The 12,543-nt window shown below is 59.4% G+C and overlaps 1 protein-coding gene across 1 annotated transcript in view; it reads right to left on the reverse strand.

Annotated features, from left to right (window-relative positions):
* Positions 1–782: 782 nt before the first annotated feature.
* The window catches only part of SGTA (small glutamine rich tetratricopeptide repeat co-chaperone alpha), a 29,901-nt gene continuing 18,140 nt past the window's right edge, over positions 783–12,543 (reverse strand). The window contains exons 6-12 of the mRNA XM_005587475.5: positions 11,383–11,487; positions 10,345–10,483; positions 7,497–7,559; positions 5,338–5,375; positions 3,832–3,921; positions 3,484–3,604; positions 783–1,982 (exon numbers count right to left, since the gene is read on the reverse strand). Of these exons, the coding sequence (XP_005587532.1) occupies positions 3,490–3,604; positions 3,832–3,921; positions 5,338–5,375; positions 7,497–7,559; positions 10,345–10,483; positions 11,383–11,487 (550 nt within the window). The 3' untranslated portion in view covers positions 783–1,982; positions 3,484–3,489. The remainder of the gene's footprint in view (positions 1,983–3,483; positions 3,605–3,831; positions 3,922–5,337; positions 5,376–7,496; positions 7,560–10,344; positions 10,484–11,382; positions 11,488–12,543) is intronic.

Consider the following 12,543-nt stretch of genomic DNA (forward strand, 5'->3'; position numbering starts at 1 on the left):
TCGACAAAACCCTGTGCAGCAGCCTAGGGTTGGGGCCGAGACAGGCCTGGAAGCTTTCTGGGTTCCTTCCTGCCTGGGACCATCCTCTCAACTGGGGCCGTTGTGAAAGGGAGGTGCCTCTGGTTACAGAATACAGCATTTACGGAGTTACAACATGCTAGAAAAGCAACAGACGAGGCCAGGCGTGGTGGCTCACGCCTGTAATCCCTGTACTTTGGAAACCCGAGGTGGGCAAATCACCTGAGGTTGGGAGTTCGAGACCAGCCTGACCGACATGGAGAAAACCCGTCTCTACTAAAAACACAAAAAGTTAGCTGGGCGTGGTGGTGCGCGCCTGTAATCCCGGCTACTCATGAGGCTGGGGCAGGAGAATGAATCACTTGAACCCGGGAGGTGGAAGCTGCGGTGAGCCAAGGTTGCACCATTGCACTCCAGCCTGGGCATCTAGGGCAAAACTCAGTCTCAAAAAAAAAAAAAAAAAGAAAAGCAACAGACAATATGATCACTCTCTGCCGAGGACCGAGGCATCTCACCCGACCGTGGGGTGACCCTCTGCACCAGGACGCAGCTGGGGGCGGAGGCAAAGGGAACGGAGACAGCAGAGGGTAGAGGCTGACTGTCCGGAACCTCCCACGACCTGTGACCCAGGAAGTGCGGCTCCAGGTGTCGCGGGGACTCACTCACAAGCAGCGCAGCTGATGTGCAAACTCCGTGTCGGGGGTTTTCTCGAGGTCTGGGGTTGGGGGGTATCGGTGGCGCCAAGGTCAACACGAAGACAGACAGAGGTCACAATGCCTATTTATTCCTCACACGTCATGCCCTGCACCCTGGGTGGGCTCGGCACACGCCTCACCGCCGTGAGGGGCTGCAGGGCCGCTGCGGCCCCCGTTCCTACTGTTACCTACGACACACGGTACTGCGCCTACCTCACAGATGGCCAAGAGCCAGGGAGCCCCAGGACGCTCCGACTGACAACCCTGCAGCCGGGACCACGGCGCATGGGCTCGCCTGCCACCCCCAGGCCTCAGGAACCGAGACAGGCCCCCTGCTGTCCGGCTATCTGGCTGCTTTCCTGGTGGCTGTTTTAGGGCCAAGGTGGGTGGCACCTGAGGTACCCCGTGGCCTCCACCCAGAATAGGGGGGATAAGCTTCCTGGGGGGGGCCCTGGGTCCGTGAAACACCCAGGACAGAAGGACAGCAGGACGGGACAGACAGAAACGGCCCAGCTGCCTTCCCTGTGCCCAGGGCTAAGGCGGCCGGGACAGAAGGTCATGATGTTGCCCCTGGTTCTGTCGCAAGGACCAGAAAATGAGGGTGGGAGGAGGGGAAACGCATGTCTGTCAACACGCCCAACTGGAGAAGAGTCACAGAAACTGGTCCTATGCACCCAGGACGGCTCCTGGGCTGCGGAGGCGGGGGGTGACCACAGCCGTCTCTGAGGTGTCTGCCACTAAAGAGTTCCTCATGCAAACACACATGACCCATGGCGCACAGGCCGCGGCTGGCAGTGAGCTCCTCCGAGCAGGCACGGGGCCAGGGTGGCCGGGAGGTCGACTGGGAAAGCGGCTTCTCACGGACGGGAGAGTTCCTGCAGACACACCACGGGATGGGGGGCGGGGGCTGTAAAAGGCTTTGGAAGCCACACGGCTGAACGTGAAACCAGTCGCTTCTCCGATAGCGGCCCGGGAGTCCCCCAGGATTCTAGAAAACACTCAGGTGACTGAGCTTTCTGGGGGCTGGAAGGTAGGTCGCTGCTGGTCTGTGCTCAGCTTGCTGGCTCTCATTTCAAGAAGGGTTGGGGGGCTGTCAGGGAGTTACAAAAAGGGAGTGGAGGAGGACAGAGATAAAAGGGGAAAATCCATCTTGACATGCAGGTCCGAGGTCCCTCTCTTCCCCTCTCTCGGGCAGTCCAACAGGAGGAAACGGCAGACAACCAGAGGCTTCCAGTCAGCCAGGGAAGGACGCGATCACACCGGGAGCGGCTGGAGGGGGACAGACGTGAAGGCAGTCAGAGCGCAGGTGGGGACCAAGGCTGCACTGCGCACTCCAGGCAGCGGGAGAGGCCCAGAGTGGACGGCGCTTACCACCAGCAGCCGGGGGCCACAGCATATTTCAGTGAATGTCAGTGCCACAGCCGCGCCAGAAGCGTTCCAGACACTCAGGGCCACGTGTGGCTGGTGGCACAGAGAACACCGTCATGACCTAGAAGGGTCTACAGTGTGGTGGTACTTTGCGGATGAGGTTACATTGGTAAAAAATCCACCTCAACTATTTAAAAAAAAAAAAAAAAAAAAAAAAAAAAAGGAAAGACTGGAAGAAAAGGCGGCCAAAATATTCATGTTGGTTGCTCTGGGTGAAAAGATTAAGGCTGGGCTGAATGCAGGGCTCACACTTGTAATCTCAGCACTTTGGGAGGCTGAGGCGGGAGGATCGCTTGAGCCCAGGAGTTGAGGCCACTGGGCAACATAATGAGAGCCTATCTCTAAAGAAAATACAAAAATCAGCCAGGCGCAGCGGCGTGCGCCTGGAGTTCCAGCTACTGGGGAGGCTGAGGTGGGACACTTGAGCCCACGAGGTTGAGGCTGCAGTGAGATGTGACTGTACCACTGCCCTCCAGCCGGGGTGACAGAGCAGGATGTTCTCAAAAAAAAAAAAAAAAAAAGATTAAGATCGTTCTTGCTGCTTTTTAACATTTTTGTCCTTTAAATTTGTCTACAGTAATTATGGTTTAAAAATGAAAGAGTGTGTATATGAGGAGGGGACGATGACAAAACGAAGAGGCTACGTCAGAGCAGAATGAAAACACCGCCTGGGGAGGCCCGGAGCCTCCCGCGCCAGGGAGCCGGCGTCTGCTGGAGACGGACAGGACTGAACTCAGGGGCCCTGGGGAAGGAAACCAAGCCAGCCCAGACACCAGCCCCTTCCAAGGAGCCATGGCTCTCCCCTAATCCCCACCCAGACCCCAGACGCCAGCCCTTCCGGGAAGCCGTGGCTTCCCCCTAATCCACCCAGCCCCGATCCACAGATGGGAAACAGGAGTGGGGAGCAGGACTTGGCGGCCGCCTGGAAAGGGGCCCAATGCCCAGAGATGCCCCCGCCTGCCCCGGTGGTTCAGGGCGATCTTCTGAGCTGGATGCACCCAGGACTCCCCGTCCAGTGTCCAGACAGGCTCTGCAGCCCCCGGGCATCCACTCCTGCTGGCTGCCCTCACCACTGGGCACTCACGCGGCGTCACTCCTGCTGGCCGCCCCCCAGCCCCTCGGTCCCGGGCACTCACGCGGCGTCACTCCTGCTGGCCGCCCCCCAGCCCCCCGGCCCCGGGCACTCACGCGGCATCACTCCTGCTGGCCGCCCCCCAGCCCCGGCCCCGGGCACTCACGCGGCGTCACTCCTGCTGGCCGTCCCCCCAGCCCCCCGGCCCCGGGCACTCATGTGGCGTCACTCCTGCTGGCCGTCCCCCCAGCCCTGGCCCCGGGCACTCACGCGGCGTCACTCCTGCTGGTCATCGTTGCTGGCGCTGGGCGTCCGACTCCGGATCTGGCTCCTGAGCTGCTCTATCAACTCTGGGTTCTGCTGCTGCATCTGCTGCGCAAACTGCTGACCCCTGCGGGGAGGGCGCACGGGGCTCCGTCGGGGCCAGGAACCTGCCTGCTGCGTCCGTCCATCCCCAGCTGACCCCTCAGGCTCTCCGCCCCGAAGACAGGTCTGACCCCTCGCCAGAGGACGCCAGACCCTTCAGAGCAGGGGACGCAACACTTCCGCTCTCCTCCCTCCCTTCCACCCGCGCGCCCTGCCCGCCACCCATGTGCTGCTCGAAGCAGATGCACTCACGCCTGGATGAGGCTGGCCAGGTCGTTCTGCGAGGGGCTGGTGCCAGGAGTGCCCAAGGGGTTGTTGCCACCCGAAATCATGCCGGACATGCTGTAGGAGAGAGCGCGTGACTCGCCGCCGGGACAGCCTGACCGCCATCCCCACCGCGGCCCCTCACAGTGGCCCGGGAGAGAATCCCTCTCAGCCCCTTACCGTCCCCCACAGGAGAGGATTCTCTCTCACCACCTGGCGGGCCTCCTGGGCCCAAACCCAGCCTGTGAGTTCACCCGCTTTCCCGGAACGCCCTTCCTTCTTTGGCCTAAAGACCATGGTTCTCAGCCAGGGGGTGATCCTGCCCCCAGAGGACCCCTGCAGTGGCAGCCCACATTTTCAACAGCCACGATCGGGTTACGCCAAGACAGCGGTGGCGGGGGGACTCCTGACATGCAGTGGGTGGAGGCTAGAGATGCTGTTAGTACCCTGCAGTGCCCAGGACAGCCCCGCTCCAGAAACTGGTCCAGCCCAAATGGCCACGGTGCTGTGGCCAGGAAACTATGCTTTTAGATTTGACCATGGGCCAGCCGCAGTGGCTCACACCTGTCATCCCTCTACTTTGGGAGGCCGAGGTGGGTGGATCACCTGAGGTCAGGAGTTCAAGACCAGCCTGGCCAACATGGTGAAACCCCCATCTCTACTAAAAATGCAAAAATTAGCCAGGCGTGGTGGCGGGTGCCTGTAATTCCAGCTACTTGGGAAGCTGAGACAGGAGACCCACTTGATCCCAGGAGGCAGAGGTTGCAATGAGCCAAGATTGTGCCACTGCACTCAAACCTGGGTGACAGAGTGAGACTCCGTTTCAAAAAAAAAAAAAAAGATTTCACCATGAAAACAGTCGAGCAGTTCCCCAATAAGCACAGAGTTCACTGGGGAGTTACCACATGAGCCAGCAACTGCACTCAGAGGTTTATACACAAGAGAAATGAACAGGATTCCCACAGATGCTTGCACACCCATGCTCAAGCAGCACCGTTCACAACAGACAAAAGGCAGAAACAGCCCCAATGTCCACGGATAGACATGTGGATCAGCACAGCGTGGTCCATCCGCACTGGAATATTACTCAGCCACGAAAAGGAGCGAGGCCCTGACCCAGGCCTCAGCGCAGATGCACCTTGAGGACGTCACGCTCAGTGAGAGACGTCAGACACAAAAGACCACGCAGTGTGTGACCCTGTTTCTATGAAATGTCCAGGACAGGCCCAGCCACAGAGACGGGAAGGGGATGTGTGGCTGTCAGGGGATGGGAGAGGGGTTGGGGAGTGACAGGTGATGGGGAAGGGGCTTCTTTCGGAGGTGACGAAGACGTGCTGGTGCTCAATGGTGGTGACAGCTGCCTGGCAGTGTGAATGTACGTAACACCATGAAGCTGTGTACTTTAAAGGGGCTAGTTTTATGTCAGGTGCATATTCCCACAATAGAAGGAAACGTAACCACAAGACGACGTGGAGGAGCCCGGTTGTCACTTACAGCTGCTGAATCTGGGGGTTGTTCATTAGGTTTGAAGCCTGAAGAACAGAACAAATTTGTCAGGAAGACAAAGCTCCAGGCACATCGCTCTCTTTCATCAGACACTTTCCCTCTTCACCAGCCTTGACCCCGGGCGCCAGCACGCCAGCGAACAGTAAGAGCCGGGCATTTGGTCTTTCGTACCCTTTTCCCTACATTCTCGTCCCCCCACCCACGAGCTGTGACCTCCACATTGTGACTTAAATCCTGTTTCGGGTTCCTGCTTTAGCAACGTTCTCTCACTGGCTGCACGGTTTCACCGTGTGGATGCGTTTGGTTATTTTAGCTGCTGTGTCTACTTTAGCAGATTTGGTTTAGCAGATTTGGTTCCAGTTTTGCTCTATCAATCAATAGCACTGTGGCCGAGCACGGGGGCTCACGTCTGGAATCCCAGCACTTTGGGAGGCCGAGGCAGGCAGATCGCTTGAGGTCAGGAGTTCGAGACCAGCCTAACCAACATGGTGAAACCCCGTCTCTACTAAAAATACGAAATTAGCCGGGTGTGGTGGTGCACACCTGTAATCCCAGCTACTAGGGGGGCTGAGGCAGGAAAATTGCCTGAACCTGGGAGGCGGAGCTTGCAGGGAGGCGGAGCTTGCAGTGAGCCGAGATCGTACCACTGCATTCCAGCCTGGGTGACAGAGCAAGACTCTGTCTCAAAAAAGAAGTAAAAATAAATAAATAAATAAATAGCACTGTACTGGGCACTTTCTCACGTTAACTTTCCACTTGGGATTATTCCTTTGGACCTGTTGAAAACAGGTGGCTCAGAGGTGTGGCAAACTTGCTGTGTAAAGGGCCAGTGTGTAAATACTCTTAGCCTTTCCAGACTTGGGGTGCCTGACCCAACTACTCAGCTCTGCCACTGTATCGTAAAAGCCACCACTGACACTAGAAGCATGAATGGGCACGGCTGTGTGTCAGTAAAACTTTATTGGTTAGGCACAGTGGCTCACACCTGTAATCCCAGCACTTTGGGGAGCCGAGGCAGGTGGATCACAAGGTCAGGAGTTCGAGACCAGCCTGGCTAACATGGTGAAACCCATTTCTACTAAAAAACACCAAAATTAGCTGGGCGTGGTGGTGGGCACCTGTAATCCCAGCTACTCAGGAGGGTGAGGCAGGAGAATCGCTTGAACCTGGGAGACGCAACAGAGTGAGACTCCATCTCAAAAAAAAAAAAACTTTATTAACAAAACCCAGCTGCGGGCCATATTCTGCCAACCTCAGATGTCTAAAGGGAAAAGGAGTCTGTGCCATGGCCAGGCTGAGAGGCACCGTGGAGGGCTGGGGCCCACTCACCCTCCATCCCATGATGAGGGAGCACGCGTTCCCCTGGCAGCCTGGCCAGAGGCCGAGGGTTACAGTAAGAGGTGCGGCCTCTGCTGAATGGCACGGCCCAGGCAGGGCCCCTGGCGCGGCTGGGGCATTTTTCTGACGGCCAGTGAGGCTGAGGGCTTTTCTCCCCCCTAACAGCCTTAGGCAAGTCCCTGCACCCTGAGGCCGTGGGAGCCTGCAGAGTGGTCCCAGGGCACACAGACCTCCCAGGGAATGAACATGCGTGTGTGGGTGGGTGGCTCTCCAAGGATCTCAGTCAAGGAACCCCCTGCCAAAGTCTGCCCCTCTGGAAGAACGAGTGCCTGGGCATCGGGAGGTACACCTGTGCCCAGGGCGCCCGGCGCTCTGCTTCCCTTGCCTGAACCATGTCTGCTTCCCTTGCAGGCAGACACGGCTGTATTGTAATCAGTGTCTCTGCACTGCGAGGGGGAGCCCACGCCGGGGTGGGGCGGGGGTGCGATCTCCCCGGGCTATTCAGCCAGGAGAGCCAGGACGCAGTTTTCGGTGCTCACTGCTGGTGCGTCTTGCTTGGGACATTAACATCGGGGACACCTTTGATCGTCAAAGCTGAGGGTGGGGGTGCTCCTGACATGGGGTGGGTGAGGCCAGGGACGCTGCCAGCGCCCCGCGGTGCCTGGGATGGCCCCACAGACAGGAACCATCTGGTCCCAGATGCCAGCAGTGCCGAGGCAAGAAAGCCCTGGCCAGCAGCGGTGACACAGAAGATGCAGGCCTGGCGCGTGGCACAGGTACCATGGACAGGGAGGGGGGCGGGCCCTTACCATGCTCATGAAGCCGGGGTTGTTCAGCAGGCCGGCGATGTCGAAGCTGCCCACGCCTCCCGTCTGAGGATGAGAACAGCCCTGGTTAGTGCGGCCTGGACCAGAGGCCACGCTGAATAAGCTCCCTGGAACCCAGAAACAACGCCCCCCACAGGCTCAGACATTCTATCAAACTGCGGCCGGCGGGTGCTCTGAGGCAGGCAGCACGAAGCACAGCCCAACCGCCCAGGGAGGAACATTCTATCCTGTGTTTATCCCCCGCACAGCCCGACGCGCGGGGACACAGTCTCTCATCCCGTGTTCATCTCCCGCACAGCCCGACCGCCCGGGGACACAGTCTCTCATCCCGTGTTTATCTCCCGCACAGCCCGACGCCCGGGGACACAGTCTCTCATCCCGTGTTTATCTCCCGCACAGCCCGACGCGCGGGGACACAGTCTCTCATCCCGTGTTTATCCCCCGCACAGCCCGACGCGCGGGGACACAGTCTCTCATCCCGTGTTTATCCCCCGCACAGCCTGACCGCCCCGGGGACACAGTCTCTCATCCCGTGTTTATCTCCCGCACAGCCCGACGCGCGGGGACACAGTCTCTCATCCCGTGTTTATCTCCCGCACAGCCTGACCGCCCGGGGGACACAGTCTCTCATCCCGTGTTTATCCCCCGCACAGCCCGACGCGCGGGGACACAGTCTCTCATCCCGTGTTTATCTCCCGCACAGCCCGACGCGCGGGGACACAGTCTCTCATCCCGTGTTTATCTCCCGCACAGCCCGACGCCCGGGGACACAGTCTCTCATCCCGTGTTTATCTCCCGCACAGCCCGACGCCCGGGGACACAGTCTCTCATCCCGTGTTTATCTCCCGCACAGCCCGACGCCCGGGGACACAGTCTCTCATCCCGTGTTTATCTCCCGCACAGCCCGACGCCCGGGGACACAGTCTCTCATCCCGTGTTTATCTCCCGCACAGCCTGACCGCCCCGGGGACACAGTCTCTCATCCCGTGTTTATCTCCCGCACAGCCCGACGCCCGGGGACACAGTCTCTCATCCCGTGTTTATCTCCCGCACAGCCTGACCGCCCCGGGGACACAGTCTGTCATCCCGTGTTTATCTCCCGCACAGCCCGACGCCCGGGGACACAGTCTCTCATCCCGTGTTTATCTCCCGCACAGCCTGACCGCCCCGGGGACACAGTCTCTCATCCCGTGTTCATCCCCCGCACAGTCTGACCGCCCGGGGACACAGTCTCTCATCCCGTGTTTATCTCCCGCACAGCCCGACGCCCGGGGACACAGTCTCTCATCCCGTGTTTATCTCCCGCACAGCCTGACCGCCCCGGGGACACAGTCTGTCATCCCGTGTTTATCTCCCGCACAGCCCGACGCCCGGGGACACAGTCTCTCATCCCGTGTTTATCTCCCGCACAGCCTGACCGCCCCGGGGACACAGTCTCTCATCCCGTGTTTATCTCCCGCACAGCCCGACGCCCGGGGACACAGTCTCTCATCCCGTGTTTATCTCCCGCACAGCCCGACGCCCGGGGACACAGTCTCTCATCCCGTGTTTATCTCCCGCACAGTCTGACCGCCCGGGGACACAGTCTCTCATCCCGTGTTTATCTCCCGCACAGCCCGACGCCCGGGGACACAGTCTCTCATCCCGTGTTTATCTCCCGCACAGCCCGACGCCCGGGGACACAGTCTCTCATCCCGTGTTTATCTCCCGCACAGCCCGACGCCCGGGGACACAGTCTCTCATCCCGTGTTTATCTCCCGCACAGCCCGACGCCCGGGGACACAGTCTCTCATCCCGTGTTCATCTCCCGCACAGCCCGACGCCCGGGGACACAGTCTCTCATCCCGTGTTTATCTCCCGCACAGCCCGACGCCCGGGGACACAGTCTCTCATCCCGTGTTTATCTCCCGCACAGCCTGACCGCCCCGGGGACACAGTCTCTCATCCCGTGTTTATCTCCCGCACAGCCCGACGCCCGGGGACACAGTCTCTCATCCCGTGTTTATCTCCCGCACAGCCTGACCGCCCCGGGGACACAGTCTGTCATCCCGTGTTTATCTCCCGCACAGCCCGACGCCCGGGGACACAGTCTCTCATCCCGTGTTTATCTCCCGCACAGCCTGACCGCCCCGGGGACACAGTCTCTCATCCCGTGTTCATCTCCCGCACAGCCCGACGCCCGGGGACACAGTCTCTCATCCCGTGTTTATCTCCTGCACAACTCCACAGGCCACAAAAACACAGTCTATTATCCTGTGTTTATTTCCTGTATTCTGCCACTTTGACACCTCGGGGCCTTGCTGGCCTGGCAGAGCCGCCCCCTCCTGGAGTAGCCAATTCCCAGAGACAGCAAATGACTCACCCCGAAACACACCTTTGAAATACAAACCAACCCGGAACCCACACCCTCAGCACCTGCCCCATCACCCCAGGGCCACGATCCACCTGCCCCACTCACCCCCAGGCCAGGAATCAGGCAACCAGTGGCAGCCCTCAGGCCTGGTCTAATGAGATGGCTCCAACCCTCCCACCCTAAGCCTCCTCACCCGGCCCCGCCGCAAAATCCACATGGAGCGTCCTGTCTGTGGCCCTCCCTCTGCCTCCCCGCGCAGGCCTGCAGCCGCCTATTGGTTCCAGGGGTCTGGGGCATGAACCTCCTCCTCATGACAGTCACTTCCACGCCTGTGCATCTCACCATCGACCGAAACAAACCCCGGACCGTCACGACACCCAGGTTAGGCCGAGAGCCGCTGGTGTGCCCGAGGCCCCGTCCCCGACCCGCAGTCAGCTCCGCTCCGCGTTCTGGAGCCGCTCGCCCCGCTGCACTCACGGGGCTGGGGGCCTCCCGCAGCTTCAGCTCCGCTATCTTGAGGTTGGACTTGTACGTCTCGTTGTCAGGGTCCAGCTCCAGGGCCTTCTTGTAGTAGGCCACGGCCTCCACGTGCTTGTTCAGGCTGGAGAGCGCCAGGCTGGAGGAGAGCACCAGGGATGGCCTGTTCCTGTCTGCCCAGCTCCAGGAGGCCCTGCCCAAGCCCTCGTCCCCAGTGGTCCCAGCAATCCCCAAACCGCCTCGGATGGCGGCACCCCCTGCCCACTGTCAGCTGGCTGGAGACAAACCTGGCTTTCTAGGGGCCCAGGGGCGGGACCAAGGGAGACAGACATGAGAACACCGCTGCCGCACAAGAACTGGCGTCCCCATGGGGCCGCACACGAGGCCTCAAAGCCCAGAGCGGGCTGAGAGGAGGGAGCGGGCCGGCTCAGGGTCACAGGAAACGCGTGGATGTGGTCTTGGCCCCGCTTTCTGGCACAGGGCATCGAGGACCCTGGGAACTCAGTGACAGACGTGTCTCCTGTCGTCCACAAGCAGCCCCTGACCCCCACCTGAGTCTTCACTACTGAGATGACTTGGGGCCCCTAGAGAGCCCAGAAGGAGGCAGGTCCTGGGGAGACTGGGCAGGTGAACAGGATCCTCCCCAGCCTCCGGGGAGACCCAGTCCCACGAACTTTGAGCAAGGGCGTTCACAGAAGCAGGCGAATGAACTGCTTCTCATGCTGGGAGGGTGGCACCAGCGGCACGGGGCACAGGCTCCTGCCCCGGGGACCCTCCTGGCCTCGCCCTCAGACCCCTCCTGTGTCCTTCATCATAAACCAGGTGCTTCCCTGAGCTCTGTGAGCCGCCCCAGCAAACAATGGAGCCCGAGTAGGGGCCACGGGAACCCCAGTGGACAGCCAGTCGGGAGAAGCAAGGGGCCCGGGGATCTCCGAGTGGCACGTGATGCAGGGCGTCTGTGGGGCTGAGCCTGCGAGAGGAAGCAGGAGCAGGAGAGGAGGAGCCCCGAGAGACTGGAAACATGCGACAGGCACTCACCCCATCCTGCCGTAGGCCTTGCTGTAGGCGGGGTCGATGCAGATGGCCCGCTCACAGTCCTGCACCGCGCCTGCATAGTTGCCGAGTTTGCTGTAGGCAGCAGCTCTGGGGAAGAAAGGCAGGGCAGGTCCCTCACTGGCGGCTCTGAGCCCAGCAGGCAGCCCTGGAGGGGAGCCTGAGAGCTGCGTTCCTCTTCCGCTTCCTGGAGGAACGGCCTCAGGTTCCCCCTCTGTAAAATAGGGCTGACGGCGAAAGCTGAGAGGTGCAGCCACTGAGATGCTCTTAGACAGATGCGCGCTCAAGGCACCAACAGCCACTTGGGACTGCGACGCTGAATTTTATTTGCAAAAACTGTTCCAATCCATGGCTGCACAAGAGCAATGAGTGTGGGAACTTACACCCAAGTTTCGTTGACAAATTATTTACGTATCAGTAAAAAAAGAACTCAGACCAATGTCAAAGCTCAAAGCTCTTGGCTTACAGCATCTGAATCGTCTTCACCATTTTCGTGTTTAGTGTTTCTCTTTACGACTTTTTCAAAGTACGGAGAAGCGTAAGTGGAGAATAAACTACCCTGTGACAAGCGGCCAGGGACCCTGCACTCCCTCTGCAACTGTTCTGCAAGCCTGAAGCAGATCCCAGACCACACGTTCGAAAAAACCTCAACCCTCCACATACCGGATTATTTTCTTGGCTTGACATCCACGTGGAACGCCGTGACACCTGATTTTGTATGTATGTGTGTATGTACGTACGTATGTATGTATGTATGTACGTATGTATTTATTTTTGAAACAGGGTTTTGCTCTGCTGCCCAGGCTGGAGTGCAGTGACACGATCTCAGCTCACTGCAAGCTCCGCTTCCCGGGTTCAAGTGATTCTCCTGCCTCAGTCTCCCAGTTAGCTGGGATTACAGGCGTGCGCCACCACGTCCAGCTAATTTTTTTTTTTTCGGGTTTTTTTGGAGACAGAGTCTCCAGGGTGGGGTGCAGTGGCGCGATCTTGGCTCACTGCAACCTCTGCCTCCTAGGTTCAAGTCATTCTCATACCTCAGCCTCTCAAGTAGCTGGGATTACAGGTGTGCACCACCACGCCCGGCTAATTTTGTATTTTTAGTAAAGACATGGTTTCACCATGTTGGACAGGCTGGTCTCAAACTCT

This window comes from Macaca fascicularis, chromosome 19 (assembly GCF_037993035.2).
Source record: "Macaca fascicularis isolate 582-1 chromosome 19, T2T-MFA8v1.1".
NCBI lineage: Eukaryota > Metazoa > Chordata > Mammalia > Primates > Cercopithecidae > Macaca > Macaca fascicularis.